The sequence below is a fragment of the Chionomys nivalis genome, chromosome 13 (assembly GCF_950005125.1).
Source record: "Chionomys nivalis chromosome 13, mChiNiv1.1, whole genome shotgun sequence".
Taxonomy (NCBI): Eukaryota; Metazoa; Chordata; class Mammalia; order Rodentia; family Cricetidae; genus Chionomys; species Chionomys nivalis.
In genome coordinates, this window is record NC_080098.1 from 57119017 (window position 1) to 57146839 (window position 27823).

Below are 27823 nucleotides of genomic sequence, written 5' to 3' on the forward strand. Positions count from 1 at the left end.
AGGACTCGTTAGAACCAGTACCCAGAAGAGTCAGCAGTACTGGGCAGGGTAACAGCTTGTCCACACAGCAGAGTGCAGCAGCAAACAGCATCCATAGATGGAGGAGACTGTGAACATGGTGCCTGCCCAGCAAAGGGTGTCGGAGCAAGAGAAGATGTCACAAAGCATCAGGCCAAAGTCAGCCAAGCCTAACCTTTGTGGCCTCCTTCAAAGAACTGATCTGGTACATGTGCCTCTGGGCACAGAGTACTGGAGGGAATTTTTGAAAGCTGGGTGTAAGAACAGGTGAAACCTAAATTACACACACCCAGGGTCACAAGTTCACATCAAGAGGCTATTCATGGAGTGCAGGATGGCACTTGATTATCACAGACACACCTAAGTTGAGCTTACTAATGTACTTGGTGCCACTCTGGGGCATCATGCACAGTGGGTGAGCGCTCTTCCACCAAGCAACAGCCCTAGTCAAAAGCAGACTTCAAAATATACTCATAAGGCATAAATGATTTAAAGGTATTTTATAAAATATATGTCATAAAAATGAATATACTACATTGGTTTCTTTTTAGTCAATTTAAAAGTCATGGCTCTTTACTGACTATCAGAGAAATATGAATTAGAGCTACGGTGGCGCTCCTCCTCACCTGAAACAGAATGGTCTTTAAGAAAATCACAGATGCTGCTGAGGCTACACTGTTGATAGGTGTAAACTAGTTCAGCCACTGTGGGAGTCAGTATGGTGATTTCTCAGCAAAACATAACTAGAGCCACCAAATGACCCAGCTTCAAGACTTCTGGGACTTCCTGAAGGACAGCAAGCCAGCACTGTCACAGAGATCCAGGCACACAGTGTTCACTGCAGTACTACTCACATGGCTGAGTTATAGAAGCCATCTTGGTGTCCAACAACAGAAGAGAGAACTTAAAAACACATAGAATATGTATAGAATGACCTTTTCTAGCAATAATAAAGAACAAAGTTGTTTGCAAAGAAATGAATGTAACCGGAGATAATAATCATATTAAGCGAACAAACCCAAACTTGGAAAACCAAAAATTAATGTTTTCTTGTTATGGTAGATTTTACATACATATGTAAAACTGTTTATACACACATGATAAGAAAACAGAGGTGAGACTCTAGGAGAAGAAGGCAATTAGAAGAAGGTGGGCTGAGATGGGAGAACAGGGAGGATGAGGGGGACATGCTCAATGTATGATGTATGCATGTATGAAAATGTCCTTATGTAGCACAGTACTATGCTCAGTGAATATAAACAATGAAATCAATTTAAATAATTAGAAAATGCATATAATTGAAAAAAAGTTAAGGTCTTCCCTCCAAGAGAATGGGTAAAAAACATTTTTCTTATTAAACAGTTTTATCTTATTAAACGATATTAAATAAATCCCCTTAATGTTAATTGTGTAAAATGAAATATCCACTACACATTAAACAAGGAGCCCCAGTTGCACAATCAATAATTCTATTAGGTCAAAATCTCTGTCACAGCCATCACGACTTCTGCTTCCACAGGAAGTGTAAGCTATTATAAAACTCCTGCAGATCAAGCCAAAGCCAGACTCTGTCCTCTGAACAGTCAGGACAACTGCAGTTCCGTGTCTTAGGGACACGGAAGAATGAGGCTCTTTCACCAGCAGCAGCGCGATGAAAGGGAATTGTGTTTGCATGTGCTCTGGTTGTCAAGTGCCGAGCAGAGGGGAAGCAGGTCGGCGCTTCTCATGGACAAGTGCTATCCCTTTGAGTATGAAACAAAGCAAAGCTTCTAATGATTTCATGGGAAAATATGGGCCAGATTTTATTCCTAATTTTCCAAACAAAGGTTTGCATTATTTCTAGATAGAGCTATATATTATAAAGATATCTACAGCATTTCAATATTTTTTGATAAAGTCAGATGTATTTTAACTGCTACTTCCTACAAGAGAATGCAAGAGCCATGTGGTTGATCTAGTTGGTATTTTCCCTTAAGTTGTGCGACCAACTCATAAAGGACTCTGTTGAGGAATAGGTTCTAGCCGTGCTGAATGAAACCCTTAGACACATTCTTCTGTTGGCAGCATATCATCACTAGAGTGGCAGCTGACCCCTCGCTGCCGTCTTTGCTATAAGGTGAAGGAGTGGTACACCTCTCCCTTAGCTTTTCCAGTATCAGGTGAGAGCCATTAATGATTATTAAGAGGACTGCAGACCATCAAAAGGCAGAATGAGCTTGGGCTGTGGGTGCAAAGACTGGGAATTTCATTCTCTTTGGCCTCTGTGACAGAGACTGCAGGTACTCAGCTCCCACCTATTTAAGCATCATAAGGATGTTAACAGTTCACGCTCATTTGTTCAATACTAGTAAATCATTAGGCAATGAGGCCAATGGACATGACCTTTAGGGAAGGGAAGGAAGTGGTGTCAAAGTGTCTGTCTATAGGTGTTGGGAGCAGAAGACAGAAGTATTATGAGCTACACACAGTAACAAAGCCAATGCCTTTGCTAACATATAGTCAAAATAATATAAATACAAGACTTTGATCCTTGTTTTCAGAATTCAGCAACATCAGAAATTCTGTTTTGGTTTCCTCTTGGCTCCTGTTCCAATGAAACCTTACTACCCCTTTTCTTACTATCAATATTTCTATCATTAGGCAGTAGAAATCACTTTGTAATACAAAATGATCCCAATTAAATGCAATCATTTTATACCTCTTATTTAGTCTCTGGAGGCTACTTTTTAAAATTACCTTTCAAAAGTTATTCAGTGTTATGAGTAAATGCTCTCTGAGGCCCTCTGAGGCTTGAAGTTTTAAAGAAACAATCTAATAAGTGTTTGTTCTCCCATCCTCTTGTTCTTTCTTCTTTTCCAGGCTCAGAGTTGGTAGGAAGAGTGCCAGATTCACACAAAAAGAACTCTGAGATAATGCTGACCAAATATTGGCAAGCGGCAAGCACGAAATTATCATGGATTTTGAAACAAAAATACAAAACTCACAAAAGGAACCTTGACCTAATTAATGATCTATGTGGAGAGAGGCTGGTTAACGTGAAATGCCTGATAAGTTTGTTCCCTAATCCCACAGGCAAATGTTTCAATTTCCCACCTAGGTATTCCAGAAGTATCAATACATGGCCTTCCTCTGTACCTGCATCTTAGAAATTCAGAGAAGAGAGGGCCTCCTACCGTGGGAAGAGAGAAGACTTCTGTGGTCAGCAACAACAGATGGCTTTGCAGACTTTCAGTGGCCTGCATAAATCCCATCACACTCCCTCCTCCACCAATCACAAGGGAAAGTTTGTATGTTCTAATTTTCTTCAAAGTGCTAAGTAAAAACAGCTTTATAATAAAAGTCTAGCTGTTCAAAGCCACATGTATAAGAGTACACAACCAAATTCCTTTTTTAAAGTGTGTGTCTCAAGATGTTCCCTAGAGAAACTACTAAAAACTATCTGATTTCTACAAAATAAATATTAAATTATACTAATTGATATGTCATGATTTTTGGTTTTGAAAATATTTTCTAGGAAGAATTCTTCGTCTAATTTTTCAACTCTCAAAACTTACTTTTCAAATATCTATCAGTTACAGCATGAGATTACTGCGGCTAACACAGCTATGAAAGCTTTGTAGTGTTTTTTTCTTCACCTTGTAAAACAGAAAATAGAACAAACCCAGCGACATCAACAGGTGGTGGTGACAGACCTGGGAGGGAGGAGGGAGAACCCTGCCTGACTCTTCCTTCAGCAGAAATACTTTTAGGACTGGGAGCTTTTTGGTGACAATTTAGTCTGATCAATGTTCTAGTTTTTTTTTTTTCTCCAATACAGTAAAATTAGTCTCTGGAGAAGCAAGGACTGGAAGTTTTCATCTGGCTGGGTAATAAAAAATGTGTGTAGGGTTTAGGCATGTTAGAAAAGTCACTGAAAGAGATGTTAGAATGAATGCATTCTCAAATCACTGCTGGTGTAGAAAGAGAAAGTCTTACTTGTGTAGCTTTTAAAGTAGCCTGAGGGGTGGAAATGTAGGTGGCTGCAGCAGCCAGCATCAAGCCTAACAGAGACGTCAGGGTGAAGCTTGGTTGGGGCTGCAATGGTCCACCGTGGGTATCTGGAATCTGATTTTAAGTAGGGAGCCTCCTTTGCTGTACTGACAAGCAGGCACTGTGGGAAGATTCAGCTGTCTACTGCACTGTTGACATGCCCACAGTGTCTCTAGTACTTGGGTCCTCTGTCTACTAAAAGACTTAGGAAGAAAGCCCTGGCAACAGCCACAGAAGACAGCCATGCAGTGCTTACTCAGAGTCGCTCTTCACCAAACTGTTCATCTTATTCTGCTGTTCTCTAGGTCATAGACTCCTGTAATGGAGGAACCACTCAACTTCAAAGAAAGTCACCTGACCATGCCAACCATGGTTACTCCTCCCCAGGTAATATCATTCAGAGTAAAGCCTATCTATATTAAGCCCAGAAGACTCTCAGCTCACACGCACTTAATGGGAAGTCAGGCAGGATGCAGAAGGCTGCAATGTCTCATATATTAAATAAAATCCTAGTCACATGGCCTTTCCCAATTCTGCAGAAACCTTAAAGACAGATGCTTCACTACGAAACTGATGATCACTGCAACAAGGCAGGGAGCACCAGGGCAGGACCCAGGAGACCCAGGCTCTTCTCTGGACGCTCGCGAGTGAAAGCTGTGTGGCCTTGGACTTCAGTTATCTACGCCGCCTTCCTGTGGCAGTGGAAGTAGCTGCTGCTAAAATATTTCTCATCAGAACAGGATTTTTATTAAGAGTTCATGAACACTAATGTGCATCACAACACCCACCTCCACCTTACAGTCACTAAGGGAAGGACACGTGTGTGCTGTCATTCACACCAACTTCTAACATTGCTGGTGGACCCTCACACCTGTCCAGAAATGGAAACTCAGATGACAGGATTATCACCAGTCTGAGGACATCAGGACATTCCAAGTGAACTTTACATGTAGTATCACCACTAGAGCTAAAGATTTACATCCCTACATTCAGTTTTGTACTTTGAATTAATTTATCAATAAATAAAAATTGTATGTTAATAGTGTGTGACATGCTTTGAAATATACATACACTTTTTAAGAGGCCAAGTCAAATCAACTTATACATTCTCTTGCCACTTTTTTGTGGTGCAAACACCTAAAATCTCTATTTTAGGAATTCCAAAGTACGTAATTATTAACTACTTACACTTTACATTGCTCACCTTATAACAACAAAGACATCTGTTGGTAACAAGCCAAAACTGAGAAATTTTTGGTATGAATGCTTAAGCATTTCTTAAACTTGCCTTTCAAAAATATATTTTTGAAATGTAACTTTAAAAATATGAAAATGTCAATTTTATTATACTTTCTCTTTTCATACAAATCTATAATTTGGGCTTAAGAATTAGCTGTGAGGCGCTGGAGAGATGGCTCAGTGGTTAAGAGCATTGCCTGCTCTTCCAAAGGTCCTGAGTTCAATTCCCAGCAACCACATGGTGGCTCACAACCATCTGTAAAGAGGTCTGGCGCCCTCTTCTGGCCTTCAGGCATACAGACAGAATATTGTATACATAATAAATAAATAAATAAATATTTTAAAAAAAAAAGAATTAGCTGTGAAACATATAGTTTTGTTATGCATAGAACGAGCTCACAAAGGAGTGATTTATGAATAACGTTGTCACTGACTTATGTTGTATATGCACAGGTCAGAGGATGGCTTACTGGGGTCAGTTCTCTCCTTCTTCCTCATGGGCTCCAGGGATCCTGCTCATGTTGTCAAGGTTGACAGCCAGTGCCATAACCTGCTGAGCTATCTCACTAGCCCTGGGATGATGTTTTTAAATGCCAGACGGAAATGGAAACTGCTTATGGACAGTTACAATTCACAGAAGTCTAATTCAACTTCCCGCCCGAAGCTGGAAATGACTGTGTTCCACCAAAGCTGACAGTAATCTCCCTAACTCAGGAAAACCCCAGGAGCACATTCCCTTTCCAGGATTTCTCATCCACCAAGAGCTGCAGCGCTCCTCTCTCGCCTTCTATCATGACTTGTACATCCCATTCTTCTCACTGGAGTCAAACAGCACTTTTCTTCCGCATGGGGCTATTGGGCTGTTTGGAGAGGAGGCGGTTCAGCTTAGTTCCTGCCTTTGCAGCCAATCAGCTCCAAAAGTTCTGCCTCCCTCCCTCTGGCCCCTCCCCTCTCCACTTCTCAGTGATCTGACCCAGCTTTCCTTCCTTCCAACTTCCACAGATGTGGAGATTCCCTGAGTGTGAGATTTCAGACACATGCCTGCCTATGTAGTCGTCTCAAGACCACCTCACTTCTGCAGACCTGTGGGTCTCAACCCCCTTGGGGTCGCATGTCAGACATCTACATCGTGATTCACAACAGGAGCAAGACTACAGTTAGGAAGTGGCAGCAAAACAATTTTATGGTTGGGGGTCACCCCAACATGAGGAACTGTATTAAAGAGTCTCAGCGTTAGGAAGGCTCAGAACCGCTGCTCTAGAACATTCTCTTCAGTTTTGCTTTTTTTTTTTTTTTTTTTTTTTTTAAAGACAGGGTCTCACTATGTAATCCAGGCTAACCTCAAACTTAAGATCTTCCTGCCTCCACCACCAGAATTCTGGGATTTTGGACAAGTGTCACCATGCCTGACCAGCATTTTGCTCTCAATTCTCTCTAGCTGTCAACAATGTAAAAGAACACTCTCAGAACGTGGATGAACTACCAACTCTCTTACTCTAAACACCACATTTCTATTGGTAGAACCAATCCCATTTTCCTGAACCTAAAATTCTTTCCCTAACATTCTTCCTTCAAATGGACCAATTAGGACCAGGCATGGGGCAGGGGCAACAGATACACATTGTGCTCACATCATCAAGCAAATGACAGCTACAGAGCTGCCCTGGAACTCCACTGCTTCTCTTAGAGGAAGGGTCTTCCTCGGGGATTTGGTTCCTAGCTTTGGCTGGATGCAGCATTTTAACTCCACAGCAGATTAAGATCCGCTACTCTAGAAAAGCACATCCATATCTCCCGTGATCAGCCATGGCCTCGCTTCATTTCTCCAAGCCTTATGCTTACCAAGGAGGACTTACAGCTGACTAGAAGCAAGCACAGTTCCAGCCCAGAGCAACAATCTCATCAGACAAGTCGGGCACCCCTGCAACGCACTACGGCTGGAGGATTTGCTCTCCTTCCCACGTTTTCCCTGGTGAGTAAAGTGAGACTCTTCCATGATAGCTACTTAGAACTGTCATGATCCTACTTCCTATAGTTTGCTCATTTTAAGACAAGGTATCAAAAACTCCTAATTTAGGAGTTACTGTCACTTAGGTCCTCATTTTATATAGGGCACACATAGAATTGATAACAGGAACACTGAATGAAAGTGGCTATGGTATGTTCACACACAGTACTGGTATAATACAGGCCACCCATACAGCCATACACCTATTCTGTAAGACAGGCATTGCTGTTCCTCCTTGACAAGCGAGATGAAGCTTCAGCAAGGAAACTACCCTGCTCCACTCAAAGCAATGGGCAGCTGTTGTCTATAGGAATGCCAATTCTTCTCACCACCCGTCCACGTGTGGTTTTGGGGGACAGACTTGAATTGGGTATGTGTGAGATGGTCACTTGAACAACAGAGGACACAGCATGGCTGGCTATGTGTCCCTGTAAAGAATAGGAATGGATGTGGCTTTCACATGAAGAGCATACTCTTGGAGAAAACAATCTGATTGGTCCCTTCATTCCTAGGAGATGAAAATAAACATCTCACAAACAGTGTGGCTGGAAGATTAAATAACTTCATGTGTGTAAACCATCTATGACAGTTCAAGACACAAAGTTGATACGGAAGAGATAGGCATTAAATGTTCTGCATTTTCAAATCCCAGTGTGGGACACACTGTCTCTGCCTTAGCTCCACTGCCACCTTAGCTGAACACTAAAGGACAGGAAAGGAATATCCTTCAATTAGCAGCCTCTCTCAAAAGTGATAACCTTCTATTATTTTAATAACTTAATAATAAATTGTGTGTGTGTGTAGGATGAGTGTGTTGGAATGTGCATCCCGTGGTGCTGTGTGGAGGTCAGAGGACAACTTTACAGAGTCATTTCTCTTCTCCCCCCTTACATGGGTTCTGGGAATTGAACTCTGGTCATCAGGGTTGTGTGACAAGTGCTTTTACCTGCTGAGCCCTCAACGGTGATGGCCTTCTTAACAATTAAAAGAGGAAGTGCAGCAGTGTAACAAGGAGAGGCAGGTATTCCAATTGAAGTGTTTTGTTGTTTTATTTATTTTTTTATTATTTTTTTTTTGGTGCTGACATCAAATCCAGGGTTCTGTGCCTGGCAAGTAAGTGTTCTACCATGAAGACACATTTCTAGTTCCCCGGTTTAACTGGAGAAGGCAGTGTCAAAACCAACACTGAGTGGAAAAGTTAGTTGTGGAAGAGAGGAGAGATGACTTCCCTGACATAAATTCAAAGTTGTAAAGCACAAATATTTATGCAATGTGATTTGAGCACAAAAGTTCTCTTTGCTCCACGACACTCCTCTGTGGTGCTAGAACAAAGCCTGGGGATCATAGCGAGCCACTAGTTAGCCTTAGAGACCAGACAGTGGTGGCACACACCTTTAATCCCAGCACGCAGGAGGCAGAGGCAGGATCTCTGAGTAAAAGGCCACACTGGGCTACACTAGATTGATCCAGTCTCAAAGAGAAACAGAGTCAGGCAGTGGTGGCTCACACTTTTAATATCAGTATTTAGGAGTCACATACCTTTAATCCAGCACTAGGGAGGTGGAGACAGGAAAGGATGTGGCTGGGTGGAGAGAATGTAAGGCGGGAAGGAGACAGGAGGAGCTCACATTCAGTCTGAGGACTTTGTAGGGACCGGATACCCCATTCAGTCTGAGAATTTCGTAGAGGTAAGAACTTGTGGCTGGCTTCTCTGCTTCTCTGATCTTTCAGTTTTCACCCCCTAATAGTTGACGCTGGGTTTTTATTATTAAGACCAACTCCTCTCTAAAGCTTACCTCAGTTTCCCTGTTACTAACCAACTCCCAGCGTGATGTGGAAGTGAGTGCTGGCAAGGATGGCTCTTACTGCTGAGAAGATGAGGGTAGCTGCTCATATACCTGGTCACGCTCTTTCCATACAGGGACCACCAGCTTATTCTTTTTTGTTTTGTTTTGTTTTTTTTGTTTTTTGAGACAGGGTTTCTCTGTGGTTTTGGAGCCTGTCCTGGAACTAGCTCTTGTAGACCAGGCTGGTCTTGAACTCACAGAGATCCGCCTGCCTCTGCCTCCCAAGTGCTGGGATTAAAGGCGTGCGCCACCACCGCCCGGCTCACCAGCTTATTCTTTTCCTCGCTGTTGGCAATGCCCTTCAGTTTCTAAAGTGTGCCTTCAGATGTTGATTCAGCTAAGAGACCAGATTAGGGTCCAAGGACACAAAAAGGCAGCCTCCTGGTTCTGACTCATCCTTCTCAGATATGATCATGCAGGGCAAACCTTGGACCTTAGACACTAATACAGATCCTAAATTTAAACTTGGCAGGGTCTAAATTTAAATTTTAATTTGGCAGAAATATATAAATGTATTAAAATGTAGAGAATAAAATATATCAAGGCTGGGGCAATAGTTCATTCAGTAAAGTGACCAGGTGTGGTTGGGCCCACTTGTAATCCCAGCACTAGGGAGGTGAGGCAGGCAGATCTCTGAGCTTGCTGGTCAGTCAGACTAGCCTGCTTGGTGTATTCCAGGCCATTGAGGGACCAGATCTCAAAAACAAAAGTAAACAGCTCCCGAGGAACAACACTTGAAGTTGACTCTGATCTCCACACATGCATACACACATGTGGACATGCATGCATACGTACACAGAACATATGCACAAAATATATCTCAAGCATGTGCTTAAATTCTGTCATATTTACTTCAAATCTCTTAACATTAATTCAGCAACTGTTCGAGTCTCTCTGATAGGCTAAGCATAAAGATAGGAACACAAGTAATTCCTTCTGCTCAAATCCCCGACCTGGGTCCCTGTGACAGACCTGATGTGACAGTCACACACTGTAATGGGTCATCATACCTTTTTCTGCAGCTTGTTCTATCATTCAGTATCTCATGGGGTCTGTTCATGGGGAAACCTAATTAATTTATCCACTGGCTGGATTTTACCATAGGAATCTAATACATTACATATTTCCTGATGGATATATTAGGTTTTTCCCAATTTTTGGTTACTATAAAAATGCTGCTTTATATACAATCTCTAATGCCTATAAATAAAAGCTTATCTGGGGAAAGCCTAGTAGTGAAATTGCTATGTTGTTTAGGAAATGCATTTTAAAACCTTTTCTGTGAAAACTACCACATTGCTCTAAAATATTTATGAAACTTGCTACTGTCTGTTTTTAATCTTTGTTAAATTCATGGGTGTGACATGGTATCAGTTTGCATTTCCACATTACCATGGGAGCTATGCATATCTTTACATGTTTATCAGCATACTATGAAAGCCTCGTCTTCGGAGCAGTTTTCCCATGCTTCTCATGGGCTGCCTGTCTTCTTGCTTTAATGTCCTCATGCATCCTTCATGCTGCCTTGTTTTTTTTTTATATTCACTGCAATTCTTTCTAGTTATCCTCATTTTTTTTTAAAGCTTGGCCTCTGGCATCTTCTCACTCATGCCAAGCACACTCTACCGTCAAGCTATAGCCCCAGTCTAAACATCATATATTATGGCTTGTGCCAAGAAATTACCCATACTTGCTACTCTATTTTTCAATAGTTTTAAATTTTCACTTTCCTTTACCCTTTTTAAATGATCTAGAATTCACAGAGTGTCAGGAAGAGACTTAATTGTCTTGGCTCAATTCCGTGCTCCCTGTGACCACCCTTATCAAGATCAACACCTGCACCGTCTTTCTCCTTCTTGCCTCATCTGGTTGTCTACTTAGAATTTTCCATGCTGCTAAAACAAACAAAATCAAGGACACTTTTTCCTGTGATACTGATGACCTATCAGGTCTATTTGTCACTGTGCTAGAGATGTCCCCATCCATGTGCTTTGGCTTGGCCATGGCGGTGGATGTATGCACTTGTCCACCTGCTCCTTACAGGAGGTCTGAACCGTGAAGGCATGTGAAGGTCCTAAGAAAAGTTTCTCACCAATCCATTAAAGCCACAGAACTTTGTCTCCCATAACTAATTTTCACATCTCTACACAGTGCTTCCCAAGTATTGAAAAATGGGTTTGCACAGTACACAAAAATCTAGTGTTAAACTATTTTTTCTATGGTGTACATCAAGGCTCAGAAATTTCAAGTTTATATAATACAAAACGTCCCACAAATGATTGCAAAGTGTACAGTTTTAAGATACCCCTCCTGCTAGTGAGCTGGCCTACTTTAGCACTTTGTTTAGGAAAGGACTTTGCTAACACGCAGGTAACATACTCAGATTAACTTCTGGAAGGAAGAATATGTGCCTACAAAATTCCTCTATGAAATTTTTTTCATTTTATTTCTGTAAGTCCATTAAAATATTGGACATCTATGATAGATATACACATAATTCAAATTTAAAAACCTAAAAAGGGGCTGAAGAGATGGCTCAATAGTTAAAAAGAATGTGTATTACTCTTGCAAAGACTCAAGTTCAGGACCTAGCATCCACGTCAGGTGGCACGCATCACCTGCAACTCCAGCTCCAGAGGATCCAACACCCTCTTCTGGGCTCCTTGAGTGCCTGCACGTACATGATACACTCCTTCCCATCTCCATACACACATACGTAACTTTAAAAATTTTTAAATGAATAAAACCAAATATTGAATGTTCCAAAATGCTAAAATGAAAGCTAAGTTTTGGCGCAGTGAATTTTGCTTTTTGTTACACTTTCCTGAAGTTTATATATTCTTTTGAAATGATTTAAACTAAGGAATCACTATTGCAGGATGCTGGAAATCTAGAACCACGTTGCATGTCCCAAATAAATGCATTATAGTGTGTGTACATGCATGTGCAACACTTGGTTCTGCGTTCCTCAAGGTGGTGTGCATAGTATTTTCAGCTACTAAAAATCCAATTACTACAAAAAATTCTCCGTGAAGAACTCTACCAAATAAAAAGCTAAAATCTAACACATAATTAAAAATATTCTCTAAATACCTCTTCTTTAATTATATATGGTTCAAAAATACGCAATTCCTAATCACACTAACTCTTCCCTCTGTCCACAGCATGCCTGTTGTCTCATCCTGCTCTACAGTTTTCTCCATAGTGCATCTACCACTAATATGCTGCTTACTATAGTCTTTATTTAGAGTCTATATTTACTGTCTGGTACCTTCCTATATATCACAAGCATGAATTGACACACCTATCGTGTGATTAAATATAAAACAAATAATTATCATAAGTATTCGACACATAAATAAATTCCAAGGAAATAGTATCAAATGGAAAATAGTGTTAAATTAGTTGAAGGAAATTTAGAATTTCTTTACAAATATGTTAAATCAGGCTAGGTGTGTGGCACATGCTTGAAATCCTAGCACTTGGAAGGTGCTGGCAAGAGGGTAGGCTGTTCAAGGTCACCCCCTCAACTACCTAGTGAATTTAAGGCCAGCCTGGACTATTCTGTCTCAAAACTAAAACAAACAAATATGATACCCTCCTTCCCACATCAACCTGGTTTAAGGAAAACTGAGTTTGAGAACTTTTAATGCAATGCTTGTCGAACAAACAAACTGAATAATTACTCCTCGTCAGAGTTACGAGAAAAGTAGATATATACAATGCCACAAGCAATGGTCTGTAGAGGAAACGCAGGCATAACGTGGGTTTGAGTACCCAGTCTACCACTTGCTAGTTACAAATTACAAAACAGTTTCCAAGATACCCTTCCCACTAGCAAGCAAGGCTACTTTAGCACTTTGTTTTTAAGATTCTGAATTTGTAACCAGACTCGAGTCTTGGTATCCTCAAACATGGAAAAACAACAGATCCGTTTATCAAGCAGTTATTCTCCAAGTCTCCTGTGTGCGGGCTCCATTGTGGTCTGGAGTCAGCAGGAGAGATGGCAGGGGTGATGCACACCCTTATAGACTGGGTGGTGGAGAGAGACTGAAAACAGCAAGCATAACAAGTTATCAGCTGAACAGATGATGCTGAGGTGCTTCTGTACACTAACATACAGAACAAATGTGTGGTGCTGTAATTTCATGTTTAGGACTGGGCTGATTACAAACAGAAACAGGGTATGTGTGCACGCACACACACGTGTGCATGTGACACGTTTTACTTGAAAGTAGGTGGACAGAGAGTCAAGCCATGACAGACTGAGTCACCCCACCAAGTAGTGAAGCACTATGCAGGGCAGTGAGGACTTTGTCCAGAGACCCAGAAACTTCAGGCTGCCTGGTTCAAAGTCCCGCCAAGCCTGTCTTCCACCAGTCACTTCCATAGTAACTTCACTCCAGCCAGGCCAGGTCCCAGTACTTGCAAACCCTATTTCCAACGATCCCTCCAAGATAGCATAGTCTTTCATTCTCTGCTTATTTGTTCTCACTCATATTCTTAAATGTCTCACCAATTTTCATTACCTCTAAACTGACAAGAGAAGCTGTACACTCTAACACAAATCCAATAATTTGCCATGCTTGGATTTAATAACGGAAAGACTGAGGATGCGGGGGGAAGGCAGATGATGGAAGAAATATTTTCTAGTAGGGTGGTTTTCGGGGTTAAGGCCTTATGCTAAGTACCGTTAAGAAGCTCAAGTCAGGCAATTTGATGTGGGTGGCTGAGCAAATGGCTGTGGCTTAATCTGATTACAGGAGGCTCTCTGGATTGCCTAAAGCTGTTATTCAAATCCATGGCAGTTTTCAGAAAGCAGGCAGTTTGCTATGGACATGAGTGCATCTACAGGGAGAAGCACTCAATAAGAAATGGTTTTTAAAAAAGCACACGTGAGCTGTGGTTCAGGTTTTCCTTTTCATCATTTACTTTAATAGAATTCTTGTAGCCTTGGGGATCTGAGGATGAGACAATGAAACCTTGCCACATTTTCATTCCTCCCGGGGTGGGGCAAGGGGAGAAATCCTGAATATTAAATTTAATATTTCCTTCATAGGGATATAAGGTTTTTAAAATGTAAATGTGTTTAGATAAATCAAGACGTTGAAAACCTCTCCAGTCCACGTATACAGGAAGTCACAGCTGTAAAGACAGGTACGCCTGAGCTTCTGTAAGCAATTGCCATGTCCCTGTTGGGAGGGCTTTACATACACTGTCTAATCTGATCCAGTCTTCACTATGTATGACAGTCTAGGAATGAGAAAACTGGGCTTCACATGGCTAAACAACTTGGGAGACACAGAGATCAGGGAACTGGACCCAAGAGTGTGTAACTAAAGAGAGAATTTTTAAAAACTGAACCATGAAAACTAGTGGAAAGAATCAATATCTTAGCTAAGCCCCTACATCGCCCATGTCCAGTGCAGTAACTAGGTAACTTTCTACACACAGCCTCCTCCTGCACACCCAATCCTTCTCTACCTCCTTCAAAGTCTTAACTAGAACCCCTACTCTCAAGTTTAACACTTGTCCAAACCTGGCCCGAGCCATCTCTTGCTATCACAAAGCTCAGTGTTCACATTAAAGCACCCACAGAATTGTCCTCACATGGACTGGGGTCTGTGAAGTCAGCCTTGTCCACGAAGGATGACGCTTCTCAAATCCATTACCTTCTGAAGCCTTACGGGCTATTTCCTCTCCCTGTGAGGTTCTGGTCGGTTCTACATCACTGATTTCACGCACACCCAAACAGACCCAGTCACTATTCAGGGTGGATTCCAACTCCTTGAGGCACACACTCAACAATTTTACAAGTACCCCTCTTTCTTTAGCTACAGAGCACTAGATTTCAAAGTTGTGTCCACTTGATCCCTGGCCTGAAGAGCCCAGGCTCTTTCCTCAGGAGACAAGGTATTTGTATGTTTCTTTGAACGCAGTTTTAAAAAGTTACTCAATACAGAGAGTGGATTCCATTTCTTCAAAGGAAGCGCAAAAGCAAACTATTCATTCCAAAGTCTGAGCTGAGGACTGTTACAGAGGCTTGTTCTGCCTATAGGAGGCAAGTGCTGATAAGATTAGCGTTGTCTGCAGAAAGTTCTAACCCAGGGACAGCTCCACTCAATTTTCAAATTGAAAGAGGAAAAAAACTTAGGAGCCAGTTAACCTAATGTGCAATATGAACTTAGCAGTATCTAGCAGCGAGGTAGAACTTTCCAGGTGGCTGGTGTCTGAGCATGCTACAGTTTAGTGAAAAACGTGGTCACAAAAATCACCGGGGCTTTGGTTGCTTTGTGCTTCGCATTTAAAACAGACTTCAGGTTGTGAATTGTCAAATGACTTGTGATGAATGTCTTTTATTTTTAGGAATCAGAACACACACACACAAAGGCCAGAAAAGAAGTTGAATATCTTGATGATACAAAGGAGTAACAGCTGCCAGCCTCTGGAGTAGGGTGTGAGAGAGCCCCCCAGAAACAATTTAGATAGGATGTCCTAGTTAGTGGCATTCCTCCAGAGCCGAAAGCACCCTCCCTCCCAAACTAAATTCACCACTGACTTTCCAAGGGCTAAGAAATCTGATTTCTAAGCCAAGAAATTTGTGGGTCAGTTTAAAGAAGGCCTTAAGCACAGAGCAGAGGGGCTGAGGCACAGGATGCTCCTTTTTCCAGACACAGAGAGGAAAGCCAGCTGAAGGGAACTCTGAAAACAGCTTGCCAGCCAGTGTGCACACCTGTTATCCCAGTGCTTGCACTCAGGAGGCTGAGGCAGAAGGGCAAGGCACAGGCCAGCCTGGCTTATAAAGTGAGACCCTGCCTCAAAACAGAACAAAACATATACGTACTGTTTCTGCAATACAGACACATTCATCTTTAAAGGCACAGTGTTCTGAGCCTGCCACCTAAATAAAAGTCTCCAAGTAGTCCTAATGTTTATGGAATTCAAAGATCTCAAAAGTACATTTACATATTTAAATCACTGCAATTAAAACTAAATGGTAAACTCTTAAGACATAAAACATGTGATTCCACTGTTGTCATTTCCGGCAGTCTTACTATTATAGATATTCTAATCAAACTGGAGACTACCTGATGCTGGAAAGCTACTCGTCTACCGTGTGGGTGCTCCTGTCACATATGGAACACGTGCATGCTCCAGTTCTGATATACATGAAGTGAAACTTTAATGTTTACGTATTTAAGTGTGTGCATACATACATATTTGGGCTGACTAACAAACACTTTGAGTGCTAACATAATGCCATAATAGAATATTCCACACCTGATCTCATGCTATATAGTCAAAATGTAAGAATATTAAAAATGTGTAAAATGACCTTTAGGCTGTGTGTTATGAAAAATAAATGAATTCTGTGTTTAGAATTACCATGCTCAAAATATATCATTGTGTTAGGATTTGTGTCTACAAATACTTCAAAATCTTGAAAAAAATCCTAAAATCCAAGCTACTTCTGCTATACAGCATTTCAGAGAATGAACATTCAACCTGCACAGGCATCCATGTGTGTATCCATGTGTGTATCTGTTCACCCATGTAACTCATGGGTGGAAACTACATGCTTTGCCATTCTGTGTACAGAAACCATGCCATACTGAAATTAAATGTTGGCTTTTTATAACTGTGTAAGAAAGTGGATAAGGCACTCGGGAGTACTGAAAAAGGTATCTTGAACAAATCATTTATCTTCTTTGAAACTCAATTTTCTTACCTATGATGTAGGCTTAGTGTTGTAGGATTCTTATGAGGGAAACTTCAAAACAGTTTGCATAAAGTCTACTAAAACAACATGATGTGTTAGCTGTATTAAAACCTATTCATGTTTAAATGAGTACAAGCATCACACATTCATGATCTGGCCGAAGGGGCAGGGGCTCACGTCATCCTAGGGATGCGCGCTGAGACTGTGCTCCCTCCCACATTTGGAGCCAGGGCCTCTCACTGAATCTGGAGCTTTCCAATGCACCTAGACTGGCTGGCCAGCAAGCCCAGGGATCTTCTCATCTCTGCCCCTCAATCCCTCAATACTGGGGTTACAGTGCTCAGCACCATGCCTAGCTTTGGGGTGATGCCAGGAGTCTGGAGTCAGGTCCTTATGCTGGCACACCATCTCTTTAGTGACCACCCTCTCCCCAACCTGCAGTGTGTTTAAGTTATAATAGCCAACTACTATAAATGTATATGAAGTGAAAAGTTACCCAGAAAATTCATGGATCATAGCTTTGCCTATATTAAGAAAAATATTCATTTTTAATTTCAGTATGAAAATAACACTAAATTTTATTATGTATAAATAAGAACGTAACCTGGCTTCTTTTACACAGTACAGTAGATTCAGTTACAGAAACATCTGTTTTGGTTTTAGTAAGAATTTATGATTAAATGATAGATTTTGGGTTTTAAAGTAATTGTATGATCACAAACATGGCCATGAAATGCAAATGCAGCTCCAGGTATACAGAGGCCTGGCTGAACTGTGGTAGAGCAAACGCTGCCAAAGCCTATGACGTGCCACTGGCTGGAGGAGTGTGTAATTAGCCCTTAACACACCCCTACAGATAAGTGGAGGAAAAACAGCAGTGTGGTGGGACTCAGGAGTTCTGGCCTTCAAATTCTCAACATGCAACAATGTTAGTGCCTACGATAGGCTAGCATCATCCCTAGGGTGATCACCTAATATTGAGATACATATTGAGAACACAGACAATGCTGGTCCTTGGGAAGTCTGAATTCAGTGAGAGATACAAAGGCAAAAGACACCATTACTAAGTACAGGATCAGAAGGGGCCGAGAGTACTTGAGTGGACTAGGTAGTCATGCTGATGCCTGAGAGTCTGGTGTGTTTGCAGAGGGAGGCAGGCTCCAGCTTCCAGTGCCGTGGTTATGTGAGATCTAATCACAGTGGTGGTAAGAGACAGATACACAACTCCCCGGGGAAGAGCCCTGGCTGAGTCCCATCTGATGCCAACAAAATAATTGTATGCAAAAGATTAACCTCACTTAGCAAGTGGGTAAACAGTGTGTCAGAGTGACCCACCCAGGGGACAGAACTGGTGGTAATCCAGCCAGCACTGAAAGCTGGGTTTTCTGACCACCTGTCCAATGCCTTTGTTCACAGGTGCAGAGGAGAGCTCTCTGCTTCTCACCACGCATCAGGCAGTGAGAGGTCACCACTGTCATGGTCTCTGCTATTACTATTAATTGGAGCCATGATGTCTCTTGAAAGATTACATGAAGCTCATGTGCAAAAAATGCTTTTAAGGTTCTAAGATCAATTTTAGTCTTTCTTTCTGTGGATTATTTTCCTTTTCTTTCTTAGATGGATCATTTTAATACCAAGCTGTCATTTAAAGTAATTATTACTTTTTGAATATTAGAAATGAGCTATAAAAACCATTATGATTAAACATGAGAAAGGACAGAGAAAAGAATAGGGAGATGTGGAGTCCAATGATTCAGAGAACATCATTTCTCAGCAGAGGCAAGAAGTTAAAAATCAAGAGAGCAAAGAGGTAGAAGCCTTGTAGGAAGGGCAAACATGGCAGAAACAGAGCCGGAGTAGAGGTGAGAAAACACAAAAAAAAGAAAATTTTCAAACAAAACCCTGAGGCTATTGGACAAAAACCAACATGAAAGAAGAAAATGCACCAAGAATCAGGTGTCTGACACAGTAACCTAGAGAGCTGGTGGAATTACCAGCAGCCTGACAGAGGCTGAAAGGTGAGCGGCTTTCTTTGCCTAGTGTTGGGTCTAAGGTGGCAGTGCGCTTCTCATGAGTGGAAAGGGTCTCAGAGATAAGAGGTAAGTTTGGATGTGCGTGCTACAGAGAGCTGTTTGTTCAATATGATGACCTCCAAAGCAAGAGCAACTAAAATACAGCCACCCTGAACTAGCATGTGCTAAAAGTATAAACACACTAAAATTTAGGGAAAAACTGGGAGGTTTTTTTGTTTTAGGTAGGATCTTTTTTTACAGCACAGGGAAAGCTTGAACTCACAACCCTTCTACCCCATTCTCCACGTGTTGTCATTGCAAGAATGCACCACCATATCCTGGGCATGATTTTGAAGATTTTGTGTGAAAAGGATGCGTAAAATTCCTTAACTTTTTGTGTTGGTTGCATGTGGATGTAACACTTGTCTAGAATAGGTTAAATGCTAAAATTGCTTGCCAGAGTCTCTGCTTTTTCAAATGTGCCTACCAGAAACTGAAAGCCATGCATAAACTTTACATTATATTTCTATTAGATATAGTGGACTCATAAAGTACATGATCTTATTCCTCCCAAAAATCTTATAATAGCATATCTTGAAACAGTCGCTATTGCTCTGGCTGGTTCTGTGGCTAAGCCAGGCTGGTCTCAATCTCAAAGCCCTCCTACTTTAATTTCCCACATACTAGAAATACATGCATGCACTTCAATGTCCTGCCATAGTACCACTTCCTATGGAAGAAAATCCTGAGATCACATAGTTAAATGTGGAGCTGAGATTCAAACTCATGAATGACACCAGATCACATCAACTTCAAAACAAGTCATGCTCTTACATCACCAAACAGCTAGATTTCAGATTTTAAACGGCAAAAGTAATAATTCATTAGAATAACCTTGTCAGAATTAGTGATGGCCTAATCTTATTATTCATAATTAAAGACAAAAATAGGTAAATATGTGACTTCCGAGGTGTGATGAATTACCAATGATATTCACACAGTTTCACTCTCCTGGGCTAACAAAGTCTCCACAGCAACTTCATTCCTTAGTGAACACCTACTCATAGCAATTCCACACCCTCCACCAAGTTAGACGGCCCATGTCTGATTGTCCAGCAGAGGAAACCCATCATCGACATAACCCAGAACAGAAGGGCCCTGCTTTCTGAGCACAACTCAAATACATGGCACAGATGCACTTAACACATTTCCAGCAATCTTCCAGACCACAGCCTTTGAACCTCCCAAACCACAATGCATTTCATTCAACCCTTTTCCAAAGAATCAAAATGTTGAGCTTACCCAGTTGGATAACTTAAAAATACATTGTGTCTGGTATGGTGGTTCCATCCTGTAACCCTAACACTCAGGAGGTGGAGGCAGGAGGATTGAGATCTTGAAGCTAGCCTGAACTAAGAGATTCTGTCTCAAAAAAAAAAAAAATTCAAGAAGCAAAATCTTATTTTCTTACTTTTTGCTAGAATTCTAACAGTAAAATCTCCTGCAATGCAAACTGAAATAAAAAATGAAGCATCATAATTTATGCTTAGTTCACTGGTTTTAATTTCAAAAACAAAGCTGCAGTTTCTACTACCTGGACAAGACTAGCTGAGGACCACCAGCTGTCCAATCTTAACTCCATTACGTTCACATCTTCTCATGCCAACGCCACTGGCAGTTTGTATCTGATTATGATAAACACACTTTCCTAGACCGACGACAGATCACCAGCATACATTTACATTGTGCAAACGGGGGAAAAGGAGCTCGAATAGCGTTCTTTGCAGTAAGACTGATTGGCAGCGACATCTTTGACCCACTTACTTATGAACGTTACCCCCACCCTTTCCCCTCTACCCCATTTCTCAGAGGTGAAACTGCTCGATTTGGACACAGATTTGAAAATGCCCATTGAAAAGGAGCTCAAACAATACAGAAACAAAAAATTTTAAGACTTTTCCTTGACGTTGGCCCAATGACTGCTTTATTGAGTTCAATATTCCTGGAAGCTTTCCCTAATTAAAACTTATATACTTTGGAACAAAGGTTCAGAACCAAAGGGTGGGGAGTGAGGGGAGTTAGCGCTAAAAATGCTCTCTCCACTCAGAAGACTCAAGTGGCAGAGGCAGTCACCAATATTCTGATCGGTGAGTCTCTCTTGTCCAACAGAAGAGCGTGTCTCCCTTTAGATTCTTATCACCTCTGTCAAGCAAACAGTTCTTGTAGTGATTCACTTCAAGGACGCTACTGTCTCCCGCTTAGCAAAGCACCTAGTACTTTGCTGATTTTGTTTGTTTGCTTGCTTTTGTTTTAAAATAAATGGTGTGTGCCACGCACTGTTGACAAAGGTTGTTCACCAAAAACTTGCATTTTAGTGAGGGAGACATTCAATACACTAAATAAAGCAACAGATTAATTATACCATGCTTAATAGAGAAAACAAAATGAAGGAGATACGGAGAATAAGTGACGGGTGTGCCGGAATTTTAGTGCTAAGCCTTGACCATTCAATCAAGTAGAGAGTATGCGGGAGGAAGGGGACAATCTAGGGCTGACTGGTATCAGGTGGGGCAAGAAAAGCGGACAGGCGCTTCACAAATTTAGCAAACCCTGAGGTGGAGGCGAAAAGACAAAGACCAATGAAGACAAACGCGGATTTGAAGACAAACACAGGATTTACGGACTTCTTTTCTTTAGCGGGGAGGTGGTTTTTTTGAGACAGGGTGTCTCACCGTGGCCCAGGCTGGCCTCGAACTCGCGGCAATCCTCCTGCCCCAGCTTCCCTAGGGATGGGGTCGCTGCCTGCCCGGGACCGGCTCCCTCCGAGCGCAGCAGCACACAATCTCCGCCTTTGTGCCCAGGCGCCTGGCTTCGCGGGAGACCCTCGGCGAGCGGCTCGGGAAGAGCGTTGGGCCGCGGCTGCAGCGCCGACACGCCCCCGCGCCCCGTTACCCGCCGGGCGCCCCGGACCCAGCGCTCGCACACACCCCGCCTCGGGCCCCAACGTCCGCCGCCCGCCCGGACGAGGCGCGCGGCCCCACTCACTCACCATGGCCGCGCGGCCGCGATGCGCTGTCCAGGGTAGCCGCCTTCCTCTGCGCCACGCCGCGCGCCGCCAGCGCTAGTCACTCGCCCCCGCCCCCGTCCCCGCGCGCCGCCCGCCTCCCCGCCCCCTCGGGCGCGCGCCGCGTCCTGCCCGCTCCGGGCCGTTTCCTCCGCCCAGAGCCGCTCGCCCTCCAGGGGGGACCACGCTGGGGAGGAGCCCGGGCGCGGGCAGCGAGACCGTGGCCCCAGAAGCCTGCGCGGCCCCGCTCCGCGCGCGCCCCCGCCCGCACCGACATGGCGCCCCCTGCCGACCGGGCGGGGATTTGCAAGTCCAGCTAGCGTCATTGGCTCGTGCTTAGGCACATCTAGGATCAGGCCCCTGGAGGAGCCACCAGCAGCTCCTCCACTCTCCATGACCCGGTCTCCGAGGAGGGACAGGGCGAGGCTAAGCGCAAATGCCAGGTGCCAGGTGATTTAAATTGGGCACGCAGGTTTGCCCGATACAGAGGACTAGCGGGGTGCATGGCTGCAATCCCAGCACTTGGGGAGCAGAGACAGGAGGCGTGGGAAAGAGTTCAAGGTCAGCCTTGGCTTCTTAGTTCAGCACCAGCCTGAGCTTCATGAGACCCTGTTTCAAATAAGTAAATAAAAAAGACAAATGATAAGTCGTATCCTTTTGGGGTGTCATCAGGATATTGGCACCAATATTCAGTCTAAACTGGCCTTTTCAGAAGATCTTACTTCCGGACAGTGTCGGGGGTTCAGGCGGCTTGTTCAGTGCTTCGTTAATAGTGAACAGAATTAGATCCCAGGCCTTTGTGCGTCATATGACCGCTTTTCATTTTTGACTTCAGAATGAGCTCTCACTTTTCTTTGACAGCTGATGTGGTAAACTTGAAACACATGCACAGGTATTAGGTACCTCTATGGGCAAAGAGGTGGTGATCATAAAAATGCTAAGAATCCTAAGCCTGACCACCAGAACCTGAATTTCTCATCAACAACTTGTTTTCCTCTGCTCTGAGCAGCCTGCAGCTGCTCTGAGCACGAGACCTTGATGGCAGGGGCGTGGGTTCTGATGAGTCTGCAGGTGAAAGATCCCGAGAGCTGGGACGTGGCCAGAGCCCTATAGAAGCTGCCTCTGAGCACAATAAAGAGGGCGTTCTTGGCACTCTTGTATCAACGATGTCCCCGTGGCCCTGACTGTCTCTGTATGTGTGTGTTTTTAAATTTTCAGCCTAGTTCCCACAGCTCGTAGCGAGTAGAGTGCAGAACGGAACAGGTGTGGTTTTGCACCAGTCCTTTTCTCTTTCTTTGTATATTTTACGTTTCCCGTATGGAAAGTGTATCTGAGAGAAGTTAGAGGACTGGCAGCTAATAGTGATAGCACAAAACCACAAGTCCCCGAAATCCTGAACCAGTATTCATGTGCTCGCCATGACCACCCAGTACCCACTATGATCAGAAGTGGGAAGTATAGGCACTGGCTGGCGTACTGTGTATGCGCGTGCATGCGTGTGTATGTGTGTGTTTTATCTGAAGATCTCTTCTTTTGACACCTGTGATGGTTCATCTTTACCGTCAGCTTGACAGGATTTAGAACCAATTAGGAGACATACTCCTGGGCATGTCTGTGAAAATGCTTCCAGAGAGTTTCCAATGAGGTGGAAAGACAAACTGACTATGGACTGAACCATCACATGAATGTAGAGAAAGTGATCTAAAGACTAATATTTGTTTTCCCCTGCTTCCTAACTGCACATAATGAGATCAACTGCCTCACAATCTCGCTACCATGATTTTTCAACCAGGATGAGCCATGAGCCGAAGTAAAACTTTGGTTCCTATCTTACTTGGGGTTTCTATTGTTGTGATAAAACTCCATAGGCATTATCAACTTGAGGTGGGGAGGAAGGGGTTTATTTTGCTTACAATTCCTTGTCACAGTCCATCATCGAAGGCAATCAGGGCAGGAACCTGGAGTCAGGAACCGAAGCAGAAGCCACATGGGTGTGTTGCTTACTGACTTACTTCTCATGCTTGCTCAGCCTGCTTCCTTACACTGGTTAGGACCACCACCCCAGGGGCGGCACTACCCAAAGGGAGCTGGGTGTTTGTACCACAATCATCAGTCAAAAAAGAAAATGCCCACAGGCTTGCCTGCAGGCTAGTCTGGTGGGGGCATTTTCTCAGCTGAGTTTTCTTCTTCCCAAAGGACTCAAATTTATGCCAATCTGAGATAAAACCAGCCAGCACAGAGGTAAACAAAATGAGATTGGTCTTGGCGTAACTAACATTTCTATTGTCCAATAAATTAGTGAAGATAGAGATGAAAAATGCAATGGTGTTCAATTGTTTGAAAAGCCTTGGTGGTTTGCCACAGGGACCTCGATAAAACATCACATACTGTTGTCGAATATTATTTTAAGGTGTGTTACTTTTGTTTATACCGTGGAACATTTGTTTAATCATGTAAAGATGTGCTGCTTTTGTTTATGCTGCATTTGTTTAACTCTGTGAGGCTGTGACTCTTTGCCTGTCTAAAACACCTGAAGGTCTAATAAAGAGCTGCATGGCCAATAGTGAGGCAGGAGCAAGGATAGGCAGGACTGGCTGGCAGAGGGTATAAATAGAAGGAGAAACGAAAGAGAGGAGCGAGATAAAACAAGGACAGGAGGGCGTTGGGCCAGGCAGCCTGCCACACAGCCAGCCACCAGAGTAGTGAAAGTAAGGTATACAGAAATAGAGAAAGATAAAAGCCCAGAGGCAAATGGTAGAAGGGATAAGATGAGAAAAGCTGGTAAGAAACAAGCTAACCTAAGGCCAGGCTTTTTACTTAAGAATAAGTCTCCTTGTGTGCGATTTATTTGGGAGCTGGGTGGCAGGCCCCCTAAGAACAAATAGCCAAAAGGGCAAAAGAGTAAAAAACCAAACAACTACATTTTGACGTACCAATATGAGGTTCAAATTTCCATGTAGAGCCAAAGAAAGCTTAAAAAACAAGAACAAAAACCCAATATGACTCCTTTAAGAAACCCTGCTGTACAGCAGAGCCCCTCAAGTAAATGCTTTTGTTATAAGAGTTGCCGTGGTCATGGCGTCTCTTCACAGCAATAGAAACCCTAAGGCACCATCTTCAAGGATTGGCAACTTATGACTAACCTTGTATTATCTAGATCTCCATCTACTTCCCTTGCATTATTTGAAGCAAAAAAAAAAGATATAATATCTATATGTATTTTAGTATGTCCCGAAAGATAAAATTAATTTTTACAAAATCACAGTCAAATTAATACTATGCGATGTCTTAAAAATTGGCCATAACTTCTTAACGTCATTAAACATAGACTAGGCACGCACAACTTTCCAGTTACTTTATGTCCCCTTTCCTGATGCTGCATTCAGTTTTTCTGTTTCCAAATCTCTTTTAACCTCATTTCTCCTCATCCGTCTCTTCATTTTCTTCTCAGTGGATAAGGTATCAATGCAATCATCTGGACTAAAGAGTGTCCAGCAGTTTGGATTTCGTTGCCAGCATCCCACTCATATGAGCTCATGAGCTCGGTAATTTTTGGCATAGCTATTATAACAAAAGTTTGGTCAGACTCAGCTTAGATTTTTGACAGGCGTTCTTGATGAGGTCGTGGGTTTTTTCCCCTTCCCAATCAGAAAAGTAAAAAACAAAAACAACGAAACAACCAACCAACCATAGAAACCAAAAACCTTATTGTCACGCTTCTTGTGGTGTTTAAGTAACAGTAAATGGCCACACTCACTGACTCCATAGTGCTGCAACTGAAGTATTCTGTTAGCCCTACACTCCTTTTTCATGTGCTAGCTAGGATTCTTGGAAAAGAAACACCTTCTCGTATACTCTTCAGTTACCTAAGGAATACAATGTATGTAGGAACACAAGGTAAGCGCCATGTATAAAATGAAACGTGGATTTACTAATTGCAAAAAATGCGAATGGCAAGTCCAAAACTGAGCTGTGAAGACAGGCCAAGGATAAAGAGTTTTTATCCTAGCTGGGAGTGGTGACATGCATTTGAGACGCTAAGGCAAGAAGATCACCGGTTTGGGACTAATTGATGATTGCATAGCAAGATTCTGCCTCAGAAGAGAAAAAAAAAATAGAAAAGAATAAATAGTATTTGGAAATACTTGCCCACATCAACACTGCCACGTCAGCTGCTGTTGCTCAACTTGTTTTCATTTCTTCTCTGATCGTTCCGAAAACAGAGTGACTCTTTCAATGAATGCGTAAGGAAAAGCCCAGAAGAGTTCATGAGTCCAATGCTTCTACAGGGGACGGATCAGAATGCAGAAGAATCTGACATGAAGAGGGTTTTATTTATTTTAGTTTTTAATGAAATCTTGGGCTGCCTCTCTAAAGCATGTGGATGATAGAACTCCTGGGACAAAAATATAGTCTAACATCAAAGTAAAATTAGTTCTGCTACAGGGAAATTTGTAATGGAATGCTTCAGGTTAGTTTCGTATTTAGCTAAAAATACGAACTCTCAACTGTCTTAAACATTCAGCTCATACTAGAGACAGGCATGGTCTTTGTTATTTCTGTTCACCCCATGCCACCCAGGGTTTCTATGACAGTCTAAAAATTGGGCTCAGAGATCTTCTGAAACTACACTAATTTTTATTTATTATTAGAAATATAGTTCCTAAAAAAAAAAAACCCACTAACTCAATGATGCCATTTACACGGATGAAATGAAATAAATGTGGCTATTCCTCCTTCAAGGTCTGCATGATACAGAACGGACACATTTGCAGACAATAACTGGATGCATGGCTCCAGTTATCACCAAGGCATGAGACATGCATAAAACAGTTAAGTCACACAAAAGCAAAAATTACTATCCGAGTTATTAAGCACATTTTCAGTTTGTGTTTCCCAGGCTTCAACACTCTTTCAAATGTAGTACCAGCAGTGAGGAAACCAGTGCCACCTGGCGCCTAGAGGGCCTGTCCAGGTCTGACAATAGCTGTAATTCACTGTGCAAGAGACTAAATTCTAGGAAGCGCACATATATTAAGGTTAGCTAGCAAATGTGGGGCCATGTCATAGATTCTGTTCCTGGCCCTTTGATGTACATATACCTCATAGGTATCTGTCTCAATCATTTGCCCTGATGTGAAACTGGGTGAAGCCTGGTGATGTTGCCAGATGATTTGGGCTCAGCTACTCTAAGGATGATGCCTGATGCTTCAAAGGCAACAGGACATTCCTAAATGAAATTTAGTAGTTCCTGACCTTTGATTCAGAAAAGTTTTTTTAGGGGCCCAGCATTTATAGTTGTCACGTTTATTATGCAACTTTGAATGCACCTAGTTCTCCTAATGCTCATTCCACCTCCTGTCTCCCTAGCAAACATTGCCTAGCTTTTGGACTTTGCTAGGTGAACATCTGACTAAATACACAATTTTATCTCCCGCTTTAAGCTGTGCTCAGTGGCCAGACAATCTCTTGGACGTGTTTTCCAATAACATTTCTCGGAAAGTACAACATACTCATAAGTGCAAATGTCTAGCCACATTCTGAATTCTTTGTACAAACAATTAGACACTAACTTAGATCCTTTAAGGAACAGGTAAACAACCCTTACTCATGTAAAAAGGCAAAGGTTAAAACAAAAAGCAAACACACCCATGTTTAATTTTTGTGCTTGTGCTTTGATTCATTTTGAGATAGTCTTACTATGCAGTATTGGGTAACCTGGGACTGGTTGTATAACCCAGCTTGTCCTCAAGTTTGTAGCAGTCCTCCTGCCTCAGCCTCCCAAGTACTGGGATTATCAGTGTGAGCCACCAGCCTGGCATCCACCTGCTGTGGAACAAAGGTTTTACTCTGTAAAGATTTGTTTCTTGTATTTGTTTAATAAAA

The 27823-nt window shown here is 42.5% G+C and overlaps 1 protein-coding gene across 2 annotated transcripts in view; it reads right to left on the reverse strand.

Annotated features, from left to right (window-relative positions):
- The window catches only part of Elovl2 (ELOVL fatty acid elongase 2), a 41589-nt gene extending 19586 nt beyond the window's left edge, over positions 1-22003 (reverse strand). The window contains exon 1 of one of the 2 annotated variants that reach the window (XM_057787533.1): positions 21923-22003. In XM_057787533.1, coding sequence (XP_057643516.1) covers positions 21923-21925 — 3 coding nt within the window. In that variant the 5' untranslated portion in view covers positions 21926-22003. Of the gene's footprint in view, positions 1-20175; positions 20291-21922 lie in introns of those variants that run through there. The other variant, XM_057787532.1, reaches the window with a different exon arrangement.
- Between the last annotated feature and the right edge of the window lie 5820 nt (positions 22004-27823).